The following is a 24759-nucleotide window of genomic DNA, read 5'->3' on the forward strand; positions in this document are numbered from 1 at the left end:
GACCTCAGAGCCTCAATAATCCAGGACTTCCCACAGTCTCCATTCTGCCCATTTGGTTTCTGGAGCAATTCCTTTCTGCAGTGGCTCCAGCAGGAGTCCGTTAGGGGCACAGCCCCTGCCCCTCAGCTTTCTGGAGTCTCTCCCTCTCGTATGAAGATCAGCTAATTCAGTTTCTGCTCGCCTCTCAGGTGCAGCGGGCAGGGCTTGCAGGCAGCCAGTTGCAGGCCTCGGACCCCAAAGGAATTGTATCCCTTATACCTTCACAAATACGTTTTTGCCAGGCTATGGCAGGAAGTTGCCCTATCTGTCACCCCCAGGCTGCTGTCCAAAGTAGTTTGTGCCTGTAACAGGTCTTTCTTGTCCTCAGCTGGCTGCCCTAGAATGGGGACGCAGGTGTGGCTTTGTTTGGCCAGCCTCTGCCCACCATCCACAGACTAACGGCATGAATCACTGGCTTGGGCCCTCACTGAGGGCCAACAGCCTTTGTGGGCTAGACGTGTCTGGTGCAGAATTGGGCCTGGATTTCCTGTCTGTCCCTGGGGATGAGGCCCTTGGACAGGTGGGTGTAGAGGAGGGCACGGACCGGTGTCCTCTGTCGACCCCCTTGCTGCCTTTGCTGCCTTCCCATGGTCTGAGCTGGTTTCTGTTCCCTGAACTAGGCTAAGCCTGGATGCCTCCGAGATCGCCAGTGACCTGGAGCAAGAAGAGCTCGAAAGGAGCCTGCCCTGCCTGCCTTCCTGTGTGTCCCTGGAGCTGCCCACAGCTGGGGTGGAGGCCTGGGGAGGCAGTGGCAGCACTCTGATAAAAGTGGAGATAGAGCCCCTGCACCTGAACTTCGCCATCGTGCCCGATCACGAGGACACAGTGAGTGGGCGTGAAAGCCGTGCCCGTGGCACACTGTGGGAAGGGGGAGATGCTGGACTGCAGGACACGCAGGCTCAATCTGTGCCCCGTCTCTCCAGGCTCTGTTCCTGACAGCACTACCCTCAGGGACCTCGGCACCTGTGAATCCTCGACTGTGTCCTCGCTCAGCCCCTGGGCCCCGAGGAGTCACGGACACATGTTCCTGTGTAATAAAAACGTGGGTCACTTGGCAGCTTCTGTGCCGTGAGGCCCCATCAGAGCCCCGGAGAGGAGGGACATCTCCCCCATCTTATAGATGGGGAACCTGATGCAGAGGTCACCGAGAGTCCAAGCCAGTTAGGAACAGAGCCCAGGTCTCCTGATTAGCAGCTCCACCCAATATCTTTGTTTCTTTCTATTCACTATATGTAAAAAGGACACCTGTACAAAAGTTCTAGGCACCCTAGCATGGAACCAGCCGGTAGACAGCAGATATCACAGCAGCATATACTTCTTCCACGCCATCCTAAAGCCCAGACCCTCAGCCCTCCCTAGAAACTCTAGTAAATAGATGGCTTTTCCAGCATGTGCTGTGATCATAACTCTGGTTAAATACCAAAGGGTGGCACGGGATGTCAGCCTATTCCCGGGGTTTGTTTCCAGTATAATCGGTTTTGAAGGGAGGCCCTGATTTGTGCTGTGTGGTAACTATCTGGCTGTGACTTCCACCAGGACGGTGGGGTGGGGTCGTCAGCAGAGCCCTGCAGGTGCTCAGGACCGGTGCGAACCACATGCCCCTGAAGCGTTGCTGATTCTTGTCTTTTCCAGGAATATGGCAGCAGTGGGAAGAGACTGAGGTCAAAGTCTGTTCCTTCCGCCTGCGACAAGGTTTCCTCTCCTCGAATCTCTCACAACCTGGAGGTGTCGCTCCCAGTTGCCAAAGGTGAGTAAATGCCTGGCATGAAATAGGTTAATTGTACAGACGTAGTCTTAGGAATGTGCGCTAGCAGGAGACCCTGTGGAGAATGCTGAAGTCTGGGCAGCCCTGGGTATGGACTCGGGCAGCTAGCCCATGACGCTGCCCGTTTAGCTTCAGTGACACTGACTAGCTGAGTCAGAGCTATGTGGTTATGTCTTCCCAAGCCAGAAATTACAGCCCCAGGTGCAGTGTAGACGTACCCTGAGTCTGATCGAAGGGATTTCCATGCCCCTGTTACCATGGTATGTGACGTCATAGCTGTCTCCAATGATACACTGCCACAGAACGTGTCCGTGGCTGGGTGCGGTGTCGGATCCCTGGCTGCACACAACAACAAGCAGTGCCCTATGGACAGAAAGGCGCATCCCAACAACACAGTCTGTACATGAGCCTCAGTCCCGGCTGTCGGGGCACAGTGCAGGCTTCCCCTGGTAACCGAGCTTCCAGAACGGCCAGTGAAGTGCAGCCAGCAAGTACTGAGCCTGCCTGGGATGGGATAAACCAAGGCAGGGCACAGCCTTTAGAGCAGAATCGCAGAGATTCTCATTCCTGGATTGGATGGGCTTTAGGAAAGCAGAGGCAGCCTGGAGAGAGAACTGACCATCGCCTTGCTGGGTGTCCTGTTGGGGTTTATGATCCCTTTGTGAAGTTCCCCAGGAAAAGCTGCTGACACACAATCCCTGCCCAGAAAGAGCCCCTTCCCCTTGATTCCTGCCCATTCAGAAACCCCTTGCTTCAGAGCAGGGTGACGAGACAAAACTCGTTCACGAGCATGAGGAACCCACGAGAACACCAGGATTTGACCGTGGCCTGTCACCTCCAAAGCCTCCCAGCTCACAGGAGCTCTGTTCTGTCCACACCCAGGGAGCCTGCTGCTGAAACCTCCATTAATGAGCCCACCAGGCTGCCATCAAGCAATCTGCGTGTATCTCCGGCCCTCAGCTGGGAAGAGACGGGGAGGGAGCAGAAAGAGGATGTATCAGAGAAGTAGCGCAGGAGGTCAAGTAGCTTGGCACATATGTGATGAACTGAGCTCTTGCCCTCCGATTTCAAGGAGAATGTGAAGGAGGCAGAGCAGAGAACGGAGCTAAGAAGGGACAGGTTGGGAAACCAAGGCAGACTCCACAGCGACCCTCCTTCCCCGTTAAAGGGAGAGTGGGAGCCCAGCAGGCCCAGGGTTCATTGTACCTAGCTTGAAATGTGACACTCTGCCAAGGGACAGCCAGGGAACTGGCATCCCCACTGACCATGTTCTCCCTGGGTTCCAGGTCTTGAACCGCCTGCGCTGGAGACGATTGAAAAGGACCATGTGGCCCCAGACCATGTGTAGGTGTCAGTGATTCTCTAAGTTCTTCTGAGTTGCTGGGGATCCAGATTCAGCCTCTAACTGTAAGAGAGCAAGAGAGAGCGGTGCCATGAGCCGTGGCAGTGCCTGCTCTGGGACGCGCCCCGGTCCCAGGGGATGCTCTGGGATGCGCCCTGGGCTCACTGAGATTGTCAGCCAAACAGCTGGTGTTTCATGCTGGGAGAGGCACAGTGTGGCCCTGCAGGTGGGTCTCTGTACCTGGCATGTTCCCTCCACCAGGGCTACCCAGAGTATTCAGGGGGCCTGGGGCAAAGCAATTTCAGGGGCCCCTTCCATAAAAAAAAGTTGCAATAGTATAGAATACTATATTCTCGTGGGGGCCCCTCTGGGGCTGGGGGCCTGGGGCAAATGCCCCACTTACCCCCCCCTCTGGGCAGCCCTGCCCTCCACCAGCTGCTCCTTCCTAGTCACCAGGGTACGAGGGAAGCATTTTGCTGGCTCTTGCTACCCCCAGGCATGAATCTTGCCCTGGGCTGGCCTGCGTGGGAGTTTGGAGCAGCAGCCAGTGGGGAAACTTCCTAACCCCTTTTCTCCTCCCTGGCAGGCTGATCGTCCAGCAGGTGCTGCAGGAGCTGAAACAGTTTCATGGGTGAGTGTGGGGCTGGGAGAGGGGACCTGTCACCTGGGGGCTGGACTAGTCTCATTGGCTGTCCTACCACCCAGTGCCCCCTGGGACAGCTCCCATGCAACAACCCCCCAGAGTGCACAAGGCCCACCAGGATCTCCCCAAGACCTTCCTGGGAGCTGACATCCACAGTGTACGTGGGCCCCAACACCACCCTGGGAACAGGTGTGCAGGGCTTGCCAGGCACCCACACGGGAACTGCCCCACACCAACCCCCCCACAGGGTGGGCAGCGCCTGCTGGGGTCCCCCTAGACAGGCAAAACTTGCTCCCTTCAGAAGCTCTGGGGCAGTTTACTCTTCCTCCCAGTCTGATGCCTTGTCCTGTTCCCCTGCGCAGAGCGAAGCAAAGGGTCTGCACAGCCGAGGGCAGCAACGAATCCCAGCAGAACCTCACCTGGTTTGAGTTCCTGACTAATGAGTAAGTGAGCCGTTGGCATGCGTGCCCCACGTCCCCATCCCAGCCCCCCACCTATCCAGGCATCCCAGCCAGCTGCTCCAGGCAGGATCAGGGCCCCATTGTGTTGGGTGCTGCACAGATGCAGCCCCTGCCCCAAGGAGCTTACTGTCCAAATAGGCGGCAGGGTTACTCTCCTCCTCTTGTAGACAGGTGCTGCGTCACGGAGGGGAAGTGACTTTCCCAAGGACATGCAGGAAGTCAGTGGCTAAGCTGGGACTTGAACCCAGGTCCCTGGAGAGCTCAGCACCTTCACCACAAGGCTGCAGATGTGGGAGGCGACTCGCACAGAACCTCATGCTCATGAGATTTGGGAAACTCAATGTTGGGGGGCCTGACAGTGAGCTCCATCGGGAGTCTCTCCTGGGGGCGTTGTGCGTGGGGCACATACCTGTCCCAGGGCTTCCCTGGCACTTCCCGCCCCCCTTGCCTTCCCTTTGGATGAGACCGGTTTCCTGGCTCGTTTCAGGGCTGAGGACAATGAGAAGAGTGACAAGATTGAGAGAGGCACCAAGGTGAAGCGCCGGCTGAGTTCCCTGCGGAGCCGCGTCACCGGGTCCTGGCAGAAGGATAAGGTGAGGGAGAAAACCGGAACCCATGAGGGGCTTGCAGCACTGTCACCAGACAGGATGTAAGCTCCCCGGGCTCTAGGGTAGGGTCCAGCTGGGCTGCTTTGGGACACGACAGCAGCCCAGTCCCTAATACCACCTGCTAGGAGTGTCGCTCCCTGGGCCCCGCCCTGGGCCGGATTTACTCAGGACTTGTCCCGGCTGCTCTAGCATGGGCTGCCCAATGTGCGGGGAGTTCCAATCAGGGAGGATGTTTCCTCCAGGTGACAGCACGGCCTCCTGTGTGGGGCAAGGGTGAGGAGGGGTCTGGCAGGGCTGGCTGCTGGGCTGCCCTGGGGAAGCTGTCCTCTTTCCAGTGCATGGACCCCGCCCGGGGCACAGCCCTCCCCAGGCAACAACCCCCGGGCAGGGAGCAGGTGTGAGTTTATATTCTAGGGTGTGGTGCAGATGTTTTGCTGCACACAGACTGCATCCTGCCCTCAGTCACATGTGCACCCACCCTAGTGGGGCTGCAGAGATTCTGGGGCTGGCTCAGTCCCTGGGGAACACATTCGGGCCAGGCACTAACCACACAATTGAACTAGCACTAATGAGCCCAACGTCCCTGCTGAGGGGTCAGCTGTGTGTGTGTGTGTGTGTGTGTGTGTGTGAGGGGTCAGCTGTGTGTGTGTGTGGGCGCACGCACCCATAGCGAACTCCTGCTACTCTGTGCCATGACACTGCTTTCCCCCTTCTAGGGTAAGAACAAAGACCAACCAAAAGAGAGAGGAAAGAGCCAAAAGTGGAAAAGGGTCAATGGGCACCAGCTGGCGCCAGGGACTTTCTCCAGCTTCACCAGCTGTTCACTGTGCGCCAAACCTCTGGTGAATAAAAATGGTCTGCAGTGCCTGAGTGAGTATGGCTGATACCCTGGCCTGGCTGTACCTACCCACCCTCCCTTCTGGCCTGGCTTGGCTTGGTTGTGCTTCCTGCCTGGCCTGGCTGTACCCGCTCCCCCATCTGTGCCTGGCTTGGCTTGGCTTGGCTTGGCTTGGCTGTGCCCCCAACTCCTGCCTGGCCTGGCTGTACCAGGAAGCCTGGCCTAGCTGCTTTGTTCCCAGACTCCCAGGGCATGGCACCCTGTTCATTCTCATTGGTCTTAGCTGCCCAGGCATCTCCTGTCTCTTTCCCAAAGGAGGGCTCAGGGTCAATTTGTTCCTTTACATTTTATATTAACAAAAAAGGGAAGGTCAGGAAATGCTCTGTCCTTTCTGAGTAGCCCTGAGAGCATTTTTGGGCCTGCCTGGGGCTAGCCCCGCTGGGCTGCCTGGGCCCAGTCTTTCCTTCCCAGAGACACAGATGTTTCAGCTCCTCATGTGATGTGGGAACAGACATGGGGAGTCAAAAAACCATCCAGGGCTTAGTTAACCAAAGCCAAAGTGAAATGCTGTCTCCCTCCCACCCCACACACACACTGGGGCTTGGCCCTCCCCTGTGGGGCTGCATGGAGAGCGCTAACCCTGTGCAGAGGCAGGACAAGTTCAGTGCATCTAAAGAGAGGGAAAAACATCCCTAGGCTGCGGGGGGAGGGCTCTCCTCTGTGGAATGTGCTGGGCAGACATAGGACTTTATCCTACTGCATGTTCTCACCCCTGGGCCTTGTCCCTGTGCTTGGTGCGCGGGTGAAGCTGCTCAGGGCACTGCAGAACATTGGCCTGCCAGAGGCAGCAGCAGGAGTTTGGAAATGGCAGGTTCTCTCTCTGCACCCCATGCCCCTTGGCAAAGCTCACGCCCAAGCGAGGGATCTTCAGAGGTGCTCAAGGTCAGTAACACCCTTCGAGGGGGAGGAAAGGACTGGCCATCCCATGCACTCTCCATGGGAAACATCTTTTCCTTAGTGGCGCCTCAGTCTGGCTCTGAAGTGTAACAGGGGCTTTTACAGACACAGGCGGACCCACTTGTATAGGGCCTCTAGCCGGGTTTGTAACACAGGCTCTGATTATTTTGTATTGCGGTAGCTCCTAGAGGCCAGGCCCTGCTGTGCTGGGTGCTGCACAAACACGTAACAGTCCCTGCGCCAGAGAGCTTACAGTCTACAGGTAAGACAGAGGAATACAGGCAGAGACAAGGAGCCCAAGGAAAGAGTGAGACACTGCTGGTCGGCCTGAGAAGCTGCAATTGGAGTTCCCCCGCTGCCTGGCTGTTGTGTGTGTCGTAGGTATCCCAGCTGAGGAAATGTCAAGGAGAGGTTTGAAGGAGGACCAGGAGGTGGCTTAGCAGATGTTTATAGGGAGTTCCTCCCATGCAGGAGGGGGGACATGGTTCCAGTGAGGCCCTGGAGTGCTGGATCTTGGCTTTCCAATGAGCTACATCAGCAGTGACTTAGTGTATAGTGCTCTGTGCTGCCAGGCAGGAGACCCTGCTTTGATACTCAGGTCAAGCCTCCTTCAGGAGCTCAGACCCGTGCCACTGCTGGCCAGGTTTCTTTGCACTGCCGTTGGGATCCTGGCTTCATTTCCCCAGGCTGGCATGCCTTAGGGGTTCGGGCTCTGGTCTGCTGGGTAGGAGAGCCCAATGCCTGGATCATCTAGATGTGTACGTAGTTCGGCGTGTCGCAGTCTAGAGCAAGTGCCTGGGGCTGTGTGTGAGCTGGAGCCGCACAAAGCTTGGATCTGAGCTGTGCTGTAGGAGATCTGTGATCCTGCGTCTCCCATGAACATGCAAACACCAGACCCTGGCACAAGGGAAAGGCTCTGAATCTCACTGGGACTCTCCGTTGGCTTTCCTGGGTGCCCAGGGACGTTGTGCTGCACTGGTTAACATAGTGTGGTGGGCTGTGGCAGCAAGAGTTTGTTCTTGCATGGTGTCCCCCTCAGGTTACCTTGACAGGAGGTGGAGTCATTGAAGAGAGCTCTATGACAGCTGCTGTAATTAGAGGCCCTTCTCCACCCAGACCAGGACTGAGCCCAGCATGCTGCAGCCTGTGGAGAGACCAGCATTCAGAATGGTCTGGACAGCTGCTGGGACCTGGAATCTCTGCAGGCTGCACCTGTGTGTCAGTGATGAAGGCTTACACCATTGGCTCCATTTATGCAAATTAGGGATGGCCCTGGGGCTCCTGTGATGTGACCCTTGGATAGGCAGCGTTTTGGTCCCTCTCCCTCCCCTGCAGCAGCACAGCCAGAGTGACCTCCTGCTTCTTAACAGTGATCCCGATGCCGGCCAGGTGGCAGTCCTGGAGCAATAGACCATTTTCCACCCTCTCAAAATAGATCCCCGCCCCAAACATTGGCTGTTCCTATCGTTCCTGCTCAGTAATAGCGGTGAGGAGCCCGCACCTGTGGTCCCAGACCTGCCGGCTGCTGGTCTTAGCACAGCAGGTGCTGCTGTTTATTTGCTGTGTTGACAGCGTTTTAACAGCAGTGCCACCACATGGCAGAAGAGAAAACAAGTTTAGTGACATAGATGAGCAAGCAAATTACAGGGGAGGCCAGAGAGAGAAGGGATGGAAGGCTGGGTAAGAGGCCCCAAGTCTGTCTTGTTTCCCATGGGCACAGATGGTCTAGTAGCTACTCTGAGTGGACTATGACCTGGATTGCCAGTGAGAATCAGAGCCCTGCCCCTTTAAGTAAGAAGCAGTAGCAGGACCTGTGCTCCTAATTCAGAAAGGCAAAGAGGAGTCATTTTGTTGCTGGTAACATAAATCCATGCTATGAAATAGGAAATCATCCTAAATAGTTCCACACAAAACACACTTTCCTCCCTCTCTCCATGAGATCCCACCAGCCATGCCTGGAATGAGGGACACCCTATGGTATAAAATCCCTTAATGAGGGAGGTGAGGCGGGCAGCTGGGTGCCAGCTTAGAACCATGTGGGGTCCAGAGCATGACTAAAGAACATTTTCTGGAGCCCCTGTTTCAGGACCGTGGGTGATTCACAGTCTAAGCCCTGGTGGAAAATCCACACTCCTGTGTGACGTAGTTCTACCGACCAAACCCCCGGTGTAGACAGTGCTTCTCCTGTCAACATAGCTACTGCCTCTCAGGGTGGTGGAGTACCTACCCCGTCGGGAGATGCTCTCCCATTGGCATAGTCAGCGTCTTCACTAAGCAGCACTGCTGCAGTGCTGTAAGTGTAGACAAGCCCTTAGAAGTGAGATGCCAGCAGGACTGACTAGGATTCAAACTAAGTGGGTCATCTGCAGCAATTGTGACCCCATCACTGGAGTCTAGATGGAGACAGCCCCCATTCTCAAGCATGGAAAAGGCGGTGTGTCTAAATTAATCCTTTCTCATAAACATGCTCCCAATGTTTATGTAACAGGAGTTAGATGAATCCCAGGGAGCCGCTGCCAGGAGCAGAGCTCTCCAGCTCGGCTGTGCCATGGAAGGGAGCCAAGGGTTTGCCATTGAATGTGTTACAGCAGGATTGTCTCTGTTCTAGTGGATTAGGTTTGACCATTGGGGGGGTTTCTGCACCCTGATTAGTGACGGGTTACATGTCGAAGGCTCTGTGAGGCAGTGTGCAGCCCTCAGTCCCATGGGCATACGAAAGAGGGTCTGTGGAGATCTACCTGCCAGGGACATGCTGAAGTCTATAACTGTGGCCAAAGCACTTTGCAGATTTCAGGGAAGCTCTTCTCCCCTTTGAGATTCGATGTACTAGTGTGTTACTAAACCCTCGTGAATCATAAAGGCTGGGGGACTGGCTGGCTCAGGTATCAGCGATGGCAAATAAAGCCTTTCACCCTGATATCACTATTGCCCATCTGTCCCAGTCTGACCCCTTGCTGGCTCTCAGTGGAGAGACTCAAAGGGCCTTGGAGAATGAACTCCTGTTTAGACCCCAGTGCTGGGCTGAGGAATATTGGTGAGGGAGGCTTGCATTGCTCTGACCCATGTTATACCTGTTCTGTGGCCATCAATCTCTGGGGTTGTTGGGCCAGCATCTTTCACTAGTGGTGAATTAATTTCTGAAGAAGAAAACAGGCTCAGACGTCTCTTCTTTGTCCCATGCTTGGGTTCTGACATGTTAAAGTGACCCCCTCGTCTTGCCAGTTGTGTTTAATATATTGATGTCTGCACATTTTTGCCCTGGGCTCCCCAGTGCAGCACCAGTAAGCTAATGTAGGCAGGCAGTGCTTGGCCTGGAAAAGAGCTGAGTTCTGTGAATTCCAACAGGAAACTTCTGCTAATAGTCCTGACAGAGGACAGAGGACTCTGAAAGCCAGCAGTAAACTTGAAACTTGACATTTCTAGAAAGAGAGACAGCTGCCTAAAAGCTTCTAGTTAGGGGAAAGAGAGAGAGGAGGTTTGGCTATTGTGACATGGTGACAGTGATAAATGTGCTGGGAATCCCATCTGGAATGGGAAATTACCGACAAGAGTCCAAATAAAACAACCAGCAGAACCAGAGAGCCCACGAAAAGCCATGGTGATACTGTGCTAACATTGCTGTAGGCCGGAACAAGGCGAGACTTCAAGCAATCTGTGAAGCTGACTCCAGAAGGGAACCTAACTGGGAATTTGCTGCCACATATCTGCATCCTAGTGGATACTCATTGCAACACCAGGAGTTTAGAGAAAGGGGGCAGGCTGGCTCTTTGCAGTCAGATGGCTCTGTTCAGTGCTTCTCCTTTTTGCTTTTCATCTTCTTTTCCTTTCAGTTCAGCATTGCTTTTTTACTTGCCCCTCTGTGGAATAGTTTCAGGATCCTATTCCCTCCATTGCCTGACACAGCTCCAGGATCTTATCTCCTCTGCCTGGGGAGTGGATAAGCAGGATGGAGCTTCTCTTGATGACATGTCTGGGTTGTTCCCTATCTCCTATTTGTTCAGTGCCAATAACAAGTGTTTTATCGTGTAGATTATTAAACAGCATTGGAAGGATAATGCTGTTTTCTTTGTCACTAGTCAACCCTCATTTGGGTTTGGCGACACAGCATTTGAACTGGTTGCTGTGCATACTCTATACTGACTTTGTTCAGATGCCCACAGGCCCCCAGCATAAGATGTTTTTCCTGTGCCAGTTTTGAAAAATTATAGTGACACGCAGGGCTGGATTTAGGGGCAGGCGACAGCCGGGGGAGGAGGGGGGGCGCCGGGGGAGGGGGGCTGTTTTTGTTGTTAGTGTCAAAAGGGAAAATAGAATGTTTGAAGTAAAATGTTTCAGGTATTCTGTAGGTGGATTCATTTTTCACTAACCTCCTAGAATGTCCTGGACCTTTGCGTGCAAATTGATTGTCTTATATGACAGGGATAAATCATGCATGCAAATCATTCATCAAAGTCGTGAATTGGGCTACAAATACAATAAAAAATAAGGTATTCAAAAGTTTAACAAGTGAAGGGAGAGCACTGAAGACGCTCCTTGCCTGGGGCACCATTTGGTCTAGGGCCAGCCCTGCTGACACGGTCTAGGCTGCATTGCACTTGCGTATGCATCTCATCTCAATGAAGCACAAATACAGTCTGTTTCTTAGGATGATTCTGTCACCAGATGACAGCCTTCTGTTTACCCCCAAATGGCATCCTCATTTTTATTTATTATTTGTATTCCCATGGAGCCTAGGAGCCCCAATAAAGGCCTAGGTGCTGTACAAAGACAGAGCAAAAAGATGGTTTTTGCTGCAAAGAGCTTATAATTGAAGTATAAGATAAGAGCCGACAGATGGAGACAGGGCGTGGGAATACAAGGAAACAGAGACTGTACAGGCCAGCATGATAGGCAGTGGTCTCAGCACACCAGCGGTCTAAACATGCCCCAGGTGCGAAGGGCAGCCTGTGTGTTTGAACATTTAACTAGTCAGTGATGGAGGCTGGCTGGCATCCTGGGCCGATCAGAGGTGGGAGTCAACATTTGAATAGTGAATGAGAGAGGATCGGCAGGGTGGTGCTAAGTCATGAAGGGCCTTGGAAGTCAAGACAAGCAGTTTGTTTGATATGATAGAGAACAGTGGAGGGATTCAAAGAGAGGGATGTTATGTTCAAGGTAGGGCTAGGAAACTGATCTTTACAGCAGTGTTCTGAATGGATATGAGTAGGGCAGGACTGCATTTGTTAAGGTCAGTGAAAAAGTTGCATCTCATCATTAGGCCAGACACAGTTATTTTCAATCCTTGTCATGTCTGGGTCCCCTCCTGGAATCTGGTCTGTCACGACTGAACTTAGTATTATGAAAATAACAAGGAGAGTTTGTTGTTTCAGTTTGACAAAGCTGATGGCAAAATGAATTTAAGTGTCTCATGTCTTTTAGGGCTGTGTTTAATCATTGACATTCAGAACTTTGTGTCTGATCAGTTCAGAATCCAAGTAGGGAAGAAAATATGTTAATAATGATAAGATGAGGCTGTAGGTGAATTATGCTTTGTTCACTGTAGGATGGCGTTTGAGCACAGACCGTGATTGAACAAAATACTGCAGTGTCTCATCCACTTGAATATGCAGCTTTGGAACCATTTCACAAGAAACAAATGGACTTTATAGTTAAGGGCAGTATTTTCATTCTCAGTTGTGCTTCTACACAGCTTTGCTAATGCACTTCAGTACCATCTGAGGCACCTAACTCTCCTCATCATTGCAGTCAATCCTGCACAGCTTTGTTGACACAGCCGAATCCTGTCATGCAAGTGACATCCTAGTTTTGCAGTCCTGGGCTTCTCCTGAGCAGACCTGGACAGTTCCAGATTTTAGTGTGTTGATTCTGTGATAACTAGGCTGAGACCCCAAACTTATTTTGCTTTGAATACATGAGCTTGTGTGTTTTTTTTCCTAAGGGTATTTTAGTAGCCAGATACTGGAATCAAAGGATTAGCTTGCTTGTCAGAATCCTTCTCAATAATGCAAAAATAAAAATAGATGGTTTTTATTTCCAGCAGAGTGAACGTATTCATTCATATAATATAGCATACAAGCTCTGCATCAAATGCGGAAACTAAACTTACTTTACTGTATAATGTCTCCCTCTATGGCAATAGTTGCTTTGGAAATACATATTAATATTAATGCCTTCCACTCTGCTGGCTGCATGGGGCACACTGTAACTCGTAGCTGAATTCTGCTTGAAAAACTTCTCCATTGCTGCAGGATGCCCCGCCCCTGGCTGCAATTGTCTTAGCTGACAAAGATTTCAAATACCACTTTGGCACTGTCTTTATTGAATGGAAAATTGCATCATAAATTTAATACCACATTTATTGTAACGCCCTAAATGATCTTTACACAAACATATGAACTACCTTGCTAAAGCTGTCAGTCGAGGTAATATACACCATTAATTAAAAGCCCAGCTATTTTTTTCTAATCACAGACTTTTGCTGATGAAAGGCAGGGCTTCTGGAAAGCCCCTTTGGTGAAGATTCTGTTTATCTATAAGCTCCTACAGGTCACGTAGCTCTTTGAGAGGAAGAAAGTTTGTCACCCATCCCTAGGATTAGGTTCAAATAAGTTATTGGTCCTGTTTATAAAATGCCAAATGTTCATAAAAAAACAAATGCTCTTGTTTCAAGTATTTGAAGAGGGAACTGACTTGCTGTCTGAGCATGCAAAGAGACTGTGAGCAGTGGCCAGTGGAAATGGTCAGGGAACCATAGAAGGGGTAAATAGCGTCTCCTGTGGATTCCTCTCCTTTGCCTGTGAGGGATTCTTTGAGTTTGGATGGGCCCTCATTACCTGCTGCTCTAAACCTGCACCCTCTTGGAGAAAGGGTGTTGATGTGGTTCAGAGAAGCCCCTGAGGGATCAGTTCTCCATGAGATCGATGTTCTTTTCCCTACAGATCCTGGCTTCCCACAGGCTTTGGAGGCCAACCTCCTCAGTTCCTGAAGGGACCATTCGAAAGAAATGCTGAGATGGCCCTCACAGAATGACCAGAACCCCTCACCCTTCTGTCTTGCATCTCACTGATAAGTAGGTTTAATGAACACAGAGCTAGGGTGGCCCTATGCAGCACATGAAAGCCAGTGTGCTGGAAAACGACAGTGCAAAGCATCTTGCTGATTGGGAACCTTGGTCTGAGCACGCAGCTTGCATGCTCATCTCAGCTCTGGCCCTGAATCTTGCTATGCAGCTGGGCCCACTGCTCTACCTCCCCACGGGGTTTGCAAGCTGCTATATTGAGCCCCTTTATACAGATCTAGCTCAGTTAGGGGTCCCAGAGCTGTGGCTTCAGCCCAAACCTGAATGTCTACACTGCAGTTTTACAGCGCCACTGCCTGAGCCTGTCAGCTGACATACGCCAGCCACAGGTGCTGTACCGCAGTGTAGACGTGGGTCTCTTCTTGGAGGCTGACCCGCTGAGTTGTTTAAATTTTATATTGTGGCAGCACCTAGAGGCCGTTGCGATGGGTCTGATGTGCTGGGGACATGGCCAGCCACGGCCGCCCCACAGCATTGGTGGTGGTGGGGGGAAATCACTGACAGGCCTGGCTCTGTGCGAGCCTCGGGGTTCCGGGTTCTGGCCTGACTTTAACCTGCCCCCCCCTGTCACACCCTCTGCTCCCCCCCGCCACCCCCTGCCCCCCCCAGCGTACAGGGTGTGTGTGTGAAAGAGGCACAGCCCCCCCCATCTGGCGCATGCGCAGTGCTGCTCCTCTACCTGCCCCGCTCTGTTTCCGGGTCATAGGGGCATTTCCTGTTGCCTGGCGGCGGCTCCCCCCGGACCCTCGGTAAGTGGCGGGGGGGTGTCAGCGCCCCAGGCCTCGCGCTCCACAGCCCGTGAGCGCAGCCGCCTCCGGGGCGGGCCCGCCGGGCTCGTCGCGAACCCGGCCCGGCCCAGGCTCTGCCCCGCGGGCTCTGCAGTGGGCGCGTCCCGGGGGCCTGGGGCCCGAGCCCACCCGTGGACGGGACCAGCCTGGCCCTGCGGGCTGCGCTGCCCTGGGCTCCCGGGGCCGGGCCGGGCGGTGTAAGTGGCGCTGCCCGGCCTGCACCCGCGGGAAGCGCCCGGGGCTCGGGCTCGGCTCGGGGCCGGGGCCGGGGGGGGGGTCGGATTGTGGGTTTGCCGGGAATTCTCGCACCCGCTGCCGAGCAGAAAGGGAGCCCGGGGGGTGGCGGAGCCGTTCCCCAAACGCCCCTTGCTGGGGTGCGGGTGCCAGGGGGCCCCTGGGCTCTGCTTGGCAGACGCTGGGAAGGGGCCACAGGGATGGGTCACTGGATGGGTCCCTGTTCTGTCCATTCCCTCGGGGGCACCTGGCGCTGTCCGAGCACAGGATACGGGGCTGGATGGACCTTTGGTCTGACCGGTCTCACATTCGGTTTCAATTTACTGGGCATGGCTTCCCTGACGCCAAAGAGAAACCAAAAATGTAAAATCCCTCACCCCCCTATTGAGGCTTGAAGTGTGTGTGAGAAAATCCCAGAGTTCAGGGGTGGAAAAGCCCCAGCAGGGGGTCTTGTATCTCCTGCTGATGCAGGATTGTGCCTTATGCGGCCGTCACTTTCTCATGGTGGAAAGACCCTTGTACTGCCGAGCTGTGTAAATAAAGGGTTTTCTTGTTTTGTATTCTAGCTGTAGTGATTGTATGTACAGCACATTTCCCACTCTTCAGCAGCTAGGCGGGTAAAAACTCAGAGCTTTTTCTGTGGGCTGATGCACTGTCTCTCTATAACTTGTCTTGAGTAAAAACAACGAGGAGTCCGGTGGCACCTTAAAGACTAACAGATTTATTTGGGCATAAGCTTTCGTGGGTAAAAAACCCTCCTAGGAGCTGATAGTTGGAGGCTTATATAGCAGTAAAGCAGTGTTCTAAAGTAGAGGATAACTTATTTTAGTTGATTTTATGTTGTGATGTACATAATCAAGTTGGGGCACTAGGAGATGAGCCCCTGTCTTAGAAAGTTGACCATCTGGGGTGTTTGAAGGAGGTTATTTTCTCATATTTGGGCAGTTGCTTTATGTGTCGTATTCATTCACTTTTCCTGTAGGTCAGACAAGACTTTTATTTTTTGATCTATGTAAATAAAACACGAGTCTTCAGAACAGACTCGCAGGAAGAATATGTATTCTTTGCCTATTTAGTATTTTTATAGTATGAAATAAATAGAATATTCTGAAAAAAAAATAAGTAGAGTTAGTGTCTTGTCTTGCTGTCAGATACATGGGATTAGTTGTACACATTTTCCTCTGTATTTAGTTTTCATAGGAAAATTTTATACTGCAGTTTTTTGTTTTTGTTTTGCAATATCAGACTGTGTATGTGTGTCAAGTCTCCTTAGTTACTAAGCAGAATTAGTAATGTACTGTCTATCTAAGAGTTTTATACTGCATGCCCGTCACCATAATATCTGGCCTTCTTCCACCTAAAATCAGCAGCAAAAGTGAAGTCACTAATGGACTTCCTGGAGTCTTTGGCACATCTCCCTTATTGAGGTTAAAAACTCTGCTTGAGTATTTTTTTGTTTGTTTGTTTGGTACTTACAGCTGCAAAGCAAAAATACACATATGAAATATGGCTCTTAAACAGGAGCTATCAGACATTATGTGCTGCACTTCCACTTAATGTTCACCTATCAGATGTTTTAAATATCTTTTGTAATTATGTCTCAGTTGCTAATTCACTCCCTTAGCTATAACTCCATAATGCTCATAATAGCATGTTTAGACACACTTTCAGCATTTGCAATTTGCAAAATGCAGTCTGAGAAACTTGAAATGAAACAAATTTTTATTTTAGGTTAAATTGCTCATTTTGTATTGCAACAGTTCAAAAAGAAACAAAGTGCCTGATCTGAATCAGTTTTGTTACTGAGTTTGTGTTTAAAAAAAATTGTGTGTGGTGGTGGGAGTGATTTGAAAACTACTTATCTAACATTTAGAATGGAATTTGTTAAAAACAGATAAATTGAGAAAACATCCCCTTGCTTGTTTTAGGAAAGAGAATAGTCTTAATAAGGAAAATGAAATTACTCAATAAGTACAGGTTTCATTGCTTTTCAGCATAGATTGTTCCTGCTGCTACATCAGATTGTACAGTTTTGCTTCTGCTCTACTCATTTAGGTGTTAGCAGAACAAGCAGGTGCCAGTCACTGGAGCCACTAGGACAAAGTTAAATCTGTTCTGAACTGATTAGGATACATGGCCTGGATTTACTGAATTCAGAAACTGATACAAGTTCAGCTGAAACTCCACCTCCCTGATGAGATTGTCACAGACAGTTCCCTTTTCTGGAACTGTGTACAGTAACAAAAGAAACTGATTGCATATCTTCAGGTCTATTCAGCTACCTTGGACTATGGATACATCAAAATGTTTATAATATTTCATAGATCTTACATAAGAACAACTTAATTTCCATAAGCATGTGATGGTGTGTTTTTAGTGACTAATCCTGGATGCACTGGTGTTGGAAAGCACAGTTTATGATTTAATTCTAACTATTTGTGCTGTGAATCAAAATGGAGTTTACAGCAAATTAGTGTTTTAAGGCATACTTTTAAACAAATACCTTTATAGTTAATCCTTCAGAAGCACATTCATCATGAACTACATGGCATTTCCTATAGAGTCAGGCTAGAGAAATAATCTTCTTGTTTTTCATACGGAGAGAAAAGGTTCCTTTTTGGTCTCTGAAGAATCCAAGCATGTCTGACAGCAGAGAAATCGTTAATGTCAAGGGAAAGGTATTTGGTTCACAGTTCATTTCGGTTAGGTCAGATCTATTCGGTAGTGAGTATATCCTTGGGCAAGCTCTGTACCTTTGCAAACAGTGACCGAGATGGCCAAATCTTATATTATAACTGAATTGTGCTTCAAGGATGTTTTCAGTCTTTCTCTGTCTAATTTAAAAAAACCAAATGCTCCAGAACCACATTGTGACTATTAGCAGTAAGAATTCAACCTAATTACAGCATACCTAGATGTTAGCCACAACCGATTTGCAAATGACCAGTTAAGAGTAATTTTACTAGGCAATGCATTTATTGTCCAGGGGGCAGGGTCATGCCCACTCATCATGCCTGGTGAGTCATAGCTCCACACAGGAGCCCGATATTAATTATTGGACATTCTCGTATCTGCCTGTCAGTCTTGTTCTAGTTGCTATGGGAGGGAATGTATTGGCAGGTCCAATTTGGCTTAATGGGTCAGTGACTTGTCAGATACTGTGGGTCAGCATAACCTGGCAACATCTCTTGGGCTATCTAATGTGTTGTCTAATAAAAGCACTCCTACATGTTGACTTGTAAATTGGTACTGCCGGTAGCTGCGTACACCTTGAGTAAATATTAGCTGAATCCTAAATTGTCAGTGGTGGTTCCAGAGCAGCTGGATTTTGATAGGTGCTGAAAGAATTTCAGTATTTTCAAATTGTGCTAGATATCTTGTTACACTTTAGCCTGTTGGGCTTATGGTACTGTCTTAAATATTGTAATGAATCTCAACAAGTCTGGGGGAGAGCTGTTTATTTTTACATAAAGCAGAATTTCAGATCAGTCATACACCTCAAATGTTTTATTTAGCACTTTGTATTGTATAAACTAACTTTTGGGAAGGCAAGGGGGAACTTTTATATTCTACCAGAAAATAACTTTAATATCTTTGGTCATTAAAATGATCTTTTATGATGATTGTTATTGATTATTTGCTCTGGAACATTGGAATTGCCATACTGGATCAGACCCATTCTCCATCTTGTCCAGTATGCTGTTGATGACTACAGATGTTTCAGAGGAAGCAAGAAACTCCACAGGAAGCAGATGTGGGATAATCTGCCCTCCCCGAAGGCCTTCTCTTAATCTCTAATAAATAGAGTTTGGTTTAAATCCTGCAACATGAGGTTTTAGTTCCCTTCCAATACTCTTTTTGTTAGTGTTAATTGTTATAACTCTGGGTATTTTTGTTAAGCATATAAATGTCCATTGCCTCTTTGAATTTTGCCAAATTCTTGGCCTTAGTAAAATCAGGTGGCAGAGAGTTGCACAATCTAATTATATGTTGCATGACAAAGTATTTTCTTTCGTCAATTTTGAGTTTGCCATTTTTCAATTGCAGAAGCTCCCATCTATCTTTTCTAGACAATCCATTATTTTATTTACTTCTTATTAATCTCCTTTCTAGGGTAACAATCTCAATCTTTTCAATTACTCGTCATTTGAATTTTTCTGTGCCCCCAATCATTCTTGTTGCTCTTCTCTGAACCTCTCTAATTTTCCAATATTCTGTTCAGAAAGGTGCTCTGCACTACAGTAAGAAGGATGTCAAATAGATATAACTGAAGCATATCTTATAAAATTTGGTGGGATTATAAAAGGCTTTATCGGTTTCTTTCACTCTGTTTTTTCACATTGGGTGGGCAGTTTCAGATACAACACCTGCCCATGAATTCTCTTGCCAATCTTTGAGGCTTTACAATTGCATTTTTTCCTATTTTCTACTGTGTGTTTCTCTCTCCCTTGCTGTCTGAAAGACTTCTACAACAAGGGAAACAAACTGACGATACAGGGAAACAATGAAACTGACTGTTCACGCAGTACTGTCAAATACATAATTAATCTCCCAGATTTGGTAATTGTAGGTGTTACTTGTAACAAAGATAGGTGAACAGTTTTCAAACAGAAGTATATTTTTCAATTGATGTCCCTTTTAAAGTTATCTTAACAAATACATAAGTCTAGAGAATAGGACATGGTCTTGCTAATCATTTAAAGAAAAAGGAACTGTTTAACCTAATCACTGAGGGTGGGTGTACACTTAAAACACTGCATCGGCGCAGCTGCAGCGCTTAAGTGAATTCCCGTCAGCATAGTTAATCCACCTCCCCAGGAGAAGCTCTCCTCTACACTGGGGGTTAGGTTGGTATAACTACGTCGCTCAGGGGTGTGGATTTTTCAAACCCCTGAGCAACGTAATTATACTGATATAGGTCTGTAGTGTAGACCTGACCTAAGTCAATGATAGATTTAAGAGTAGAGTGATACAAGTGTCCAATCAATTTGATCGATTGAATGTTCATGGTAGCTTTTTGTATTATAACTTTGTAAGTGAATAAAAGATTTAGAGAGTCAATCTGAAGATTTCCCTTTTTACAATGTTTTAAATATATTTGTAGTCTTTTGTGGAAATTTATTCAAGCTCACCCAAATAGTTATAAATGGAATTCTAATGAAGCTTGTAGGTGCTTGCAGTCAGCATTCCTAGGTGTACAGGAAGCTGAGAGATTACTTTTACAAAAACATGACATTAGCAAACTATAAAATGCATGTGTACTGACAACCTTACACCTGTGACCTTTTGTCAGTGGAACACCTAGACTTCAGTTTAAACCTGTCAAGCACTGTAACAGTGGCATAATGTCCTTATTCTTAATTTCTTTTTTTTAAATTTAATTGTGTTTAGCTGGTGAAAGGTGCTAGATTGACAGCTCTGGACACTGGTCATTCACACAGCTGGTATAGCGCAGGCAGTGATTGGTTGGGGTAGTGTTGGGGAGAAAGTTATCCAATGTGCCTCAGTCCTGCCCCAAGGGTAAGAAGGGAGTTCAGTCTCCAGGGCCCATTCAATCAGACATAATGTCATTAAATACTTTGTTTCTAATTCCTGTTTTATGGTGGTTTCATTCTACAGTTTACTGGTTTGTTTCATGAGTGCGTTTGCCATTAGGCACTTCATTATGTCCATTCAAAAATCCATGACAAATATTGAGAGCTTTTTTGGCAACTTCCTGAATCTGCTGATTTTGTTTCCCTTTTTTCTTTTAGAGCTCTTCATTTTGTGGGGTGCTTGTGTTATTTTAGTGGGTTCATCAGTTTATACCCCACGTAGAATGGCTAATACAGAATTCTTTCTTCGGTTTAAAGTTAGGATTGAAAGCACTTTTAATACATTTAGCATCATCCAATTTCAGTATCTAGTTCATTTTTCGCAGTATTTCTAGTTTTAGTTGCCAGAATTAAGCTTTTTGCAGAGATATTTTCTATTGAAAATTCTGTATGTGACATGCACGTACACCCCTCATGTGAAAAAAGCATGCACATATGCACCTTTCATTTCCAGTTGTCATCCCATCCTCTAACGGGCCTGAGTCTGTGACTGTTATTAATTTAGTTAGAGAGACAAGGAGGGTGAAGTAATATCTTTTATTGGACCAACTTCTGGTGGTGAAATAGACAAATTTGGAGCAGCACAGAGCTCTTCGGGATATTACCTTATCCTCCTTGTCTCTCTAATAACCTGGAACCAACATGGCTGCTAACATTAATTTATTTAGATATTTGGCCTGGATAAGCATGTTATTTGTATTCTCTTCTCAGACATTTATTGTAATTGTGGAAAATACTGCTGTGTAAATGAGCATGTAGCGATCTTACACCAGCAATACTTAAAACAGGTCACCCTAGTTGCTGCTGACTGGCACCATAACAGGGGTTATATTTCTGCATGGATGAACATTTCTTGGACAGTTTTCCCCAGTGCATTAGGCACAAACAGCCTTTTCTCAAGCAGTTACAGTGCAAGTGTTCCCGTTCTAGCTGTCACCTTAAGCATGTTTTGTGTCCATTGCAAGAAGAAAAAAATCTGGTTTCCCTTAATATTTGAGTTTCTGGTGTCCTGCTTCTGTTGTCTCCAGATAATGAAAACATCTTAATTTACAGAGGGGCAGGGGAGCTACCGGAGGATGTGTGAGAGTGGTCCCCTCCGCCTTGCCCACCCCTTGGGTTATAATTATTTTGATGGGGAAAGGGCATTGGATTTAATCTTGGTTGGAAAGGTCTTGTGTGTTATCTCTTATCTCAGGATGTTCTAGTGCCATGATGTGGAAGCAATTGCCTTATGCCATATAAAAGTGGTGGCATCTGGATCATTGACACTACTTTGAGGGTCTTCTGTTGCCTATTTCAGTTAATTTAATCAGTTCCTAGTCACCATCCACATGTAAAAAGACTGTGTACATTGTACATGAAGAATCACCCTAGTCTCTGAATTTGTTTGGTATGTTGCCCGAATTAGGTAACTTGATTCAGTTTGCCTTGGAATAACAGTTCAGAATCTGAAGAATATGATGGTCTGACAGAGGTGGAAATGAACCAGAAGAATATTCGTGAATAATGAGCTCTTTACATAAAGCAGTGAGAGCTTTTAACAAATATCATCCTTACAAGAACTACTAGAATTAATTACATCTGTTACTTGCAAGATTTTCTGACAGTTATATTTTTGTTTGGGTATGTGTTTCTCTGCTTTGTAAATGGGCATGTAATGCTCATTTTTCGTGTCATTAATGTTTGTGAGAATGATTTGAAATATGAAGTTTATGTGTACTTTTCATTTTGGTGAGGTGGGGAATCTGAGGTGAGATTAATGAAGAAACCAGCAACCAGTTTTCTTCCTTGAAGTTTAGTTAAAAGGTGGTGGCAAAGGAATAGACTTGATTAAACAAGAAATGGTTCATACATGCATGTGCGCATACAACAAAAAGAATAAACTTGCAATATATAAGGTTAAAATATTGTAAGTTATAATGGAGATATACCTATCTCATAGAACTGGAAGGGACCCTGAAGGGTCATCGAGTCCAGCCCCCTGCCTTCACTAGCAGGACCAAGTACTGATTTTTGCCCCAGATCCCTAAGTGGCCCCCTCAAGGATTGAACTCACAACCCTAGGTTTAGCAGGCCAATGCTCATACCACTGAACTATCCCTCCCCCCAGGATAAAAGGGAGCAATTAACTGTACTTTTGTAGGAGAATGAAATAATTCATATTGCTATTAGGAGACCATGCAAATGAAGAATATTGTTCTGTGCCACTGGGTTACAATATGAATCTGCTATATCCATTCTACTGTACTAGGGTTGGAACAAGCAGCTTATTTATGTGGTACTGTTCCTGCCTTAGGTTGCCATCTGGAGATGCCCCAAAGGTACTCTGGTAATGGTGTTCTTTCATACCCAATACATCTTGTTGGTATGAGCTTTTTTTAATAATGGCTCTTATCTTTATTCTTACAAGTTTGAGCATTTTGGTGTAAAACCAAGAGTTGAAATTTCACAATAAGTATTCCCAATGGAATACCTGGAGTCATTTCCTGATCCTTTCAAATCTGAGAAATCGGTTATTTCTCTCTGTCGAAATGGGGAGGGTAAGAATAACTTAAATATTTTGTACATTTCAGACTGTGCAGTGAATGTCCACAAGAACTGCAAGACCTTACTGGCTGAATGCAGCAGTACCAGACCCAAGGTTGGTTTTACAACTTTTCTTCCATTATAAGATAGGAGTAATATCACCTAAATACAGGTTTCAGAGTAGCAGCCGTGTTAGTCTGTATCCGCAAAAAGAACAGGAGTACTTGTGGCACCTTAGAGACTAACAAATTTATTTTGAGCATAAGCTACTCCTGTTCTTATCACCTAAATAGTGTGTTGTATTCAGTGGAGTTACTCTGATTTACACCAGCTAAGAATCTGACCCTATATCGTCAAATCCTTGAATAGTTTTAACTGGTCCAGCTAGTATCCCTTGATGGTTTATGTATGTGTGAGGAAACTGAGGCAGAAATGTAGCCTTAGGTAAATCAGCCTAACAAGTCAGTGTTAGATTCACCCTCAGGAATTCCTGGCTCTTTTGAGCCCATTATTTGTTCCTGAAACATTCTATCTCTCTAAAAGCAAATTATGCATATTCTTAATTTTTGGAACCCCTGTTTTTTAATGCCACTGCATGGATAAATAAGTAACACAGCATTGTTGGTCCATGTTTGAGGAGGCTTGCATGAGAGGAGGGAGGTTGATCAGAACAGTTACATGCTAATTATAATCCGAGCTCTGTAGAAATAGTGGTTTCATGTTCTAAACTGTAAAATCTTCTTCTGAATCTTTGCAAGCCATGGCTCAATGCCTTGACTTCTAGCCAAGCAGTTCATTTTTTACTTATCTGTATCGAAATATGCTCATAGGATTCCATATAAGGTTATTGTGTGGTCATAATCAATTATGTATTTGTAAAAAAAAATTTAGTCCATTCATGTGTTTTAAAACATGGTATTTGAATATTATTTCCTCCTTCACTTACCTATTGAGACTTACATTCAAATTTAGGGTTTTTTTTTTTCCATGTGCAACTGTTGACTTCAGAGACCTAAGGCAGAGCAGGGAGTAATATGGGGAAGAACAGAGAGTACAGAACAGCTCAAGTCTTGGCAGTCAAGAGACGAAGGAATCAATTTTCAGCCCAGTCCTGAGGGCAGAATTATTGTTGGTTTTCTACTTTGAATTTTCACATCATCCTGTTTTTTGTTTTTTTTTTTTTAAACATGCAAACACTATTGTGCCTATCTTCTGTGCAATAGAATGTTCCATTTGCAGATACAACTTTCTACAAACTCTAATACATAACCAGGCTCCCACAAATCACTCTTAGAACAAGAGAAAGGAGAGAGAAGTAGGCTGACATAGAACAGAAGACAAAATAAATAATGAAATGCAATGAACCCCCCATAATAATTACCTGCTACAGAAATGTATTTATTTTTCCTGCGTATTGACATCTTGGCTCTTAACAGATTGACCTTTGGACATTGCCCTATTATACGAATGAGGACTTGTCTGTGTGAGAAAGTTGCACTGGTGTAATTAAAGTTATGTTTTAAATTGCTTTAACTAAACCTTCACAAAGCCCTGTGTAGACACTCTACTTTTGGTTTAAACCAGCTTAAGCCAATTAGGAATTGGTTTAAAATAAGCTACCCTTAACCTGAAATAAGTGTCCACATGGGTTTTCGCGGTTTAAATAAAGCTATTTAAATCACATCTTTAAACTGTGCAGCTTTCTGATGTAGGCAAGGCTTAGTCTTGCTTATACTCTGCAAAGCATTCTTAGCATTTATTTGTAATTTTTAAGTCTAGATACATTGTTTTGTTTTAGAATGTGAAAAAATTTAAAAACTTTTTCTACAAAAGCTTTTGCTTTCCTAGTTTAAGTGTAAGGGTCCACCTGTAATCTGTAATTCATG

The 24759-nt window shown here is 47.3% G+C and overlaps 1 protein-coding gene across 2 annotated transcripts in view; it reads left to right on the forward strand.

Moving 5' to 3' along the window:
* ARHGEF18 (Rho/Rac guanine nucleotide exchange factor 18) overlaps window positions 1–24759 on the forward strand; it is a 77297-nt gene that overhangs the window by 18039 nt on the left and 34499 nt on the right. Inside the window, exons 4-11 of one of the 2 annotated variants that reach the window (XM_026654925.1) lie at window positions 660–741; window positions 1672–1786; window positions 3091–3148; window positions 3733–3777; window positions 4152–4232; window positions 4738–4843; window position 4920; window positions 22921–22988. In XM_026654925.1, coding sequence (XP_026510710.1) covers window positions 660–741; window positions 1672–1786; window positions 3091–3148; window positions 3733–3777; window positions 4152–4232; window positions 4738–4843; window position 4920; window positions 22921–22988 — 556 coding nt within the window. Of the gene's footprint in view, window positions 1–659; window positions 865–1671; window positions 1787–3090; window positions 3149–3732; window positions 3778–4151; window positions 4233–4737; window positions 4844–4919; window positions 4921–5574; window positions 5729–22920; window positions 22989–24759 lie in introns of both variants that reach the window. The other variant, XM_024194243.2, reaches the window with a different exon arrangement.

Source organism: Terrapene carolina, unplaced genomic scaffold (genome assembly GCF_002925995.2).
Source record: "Terrapene carolina triunguis isolate 2854851 unplaced genomic scaffold, T_m_triunguis-2.0 Scaffold194, whole genome shotgun sequence".
In the NCBI taxonomy this organism is placed as follows: Eukaryota; Metazoa; Chordata; order Testudines; family Emydidae; genus Terrapene; species Terrapene triunguis.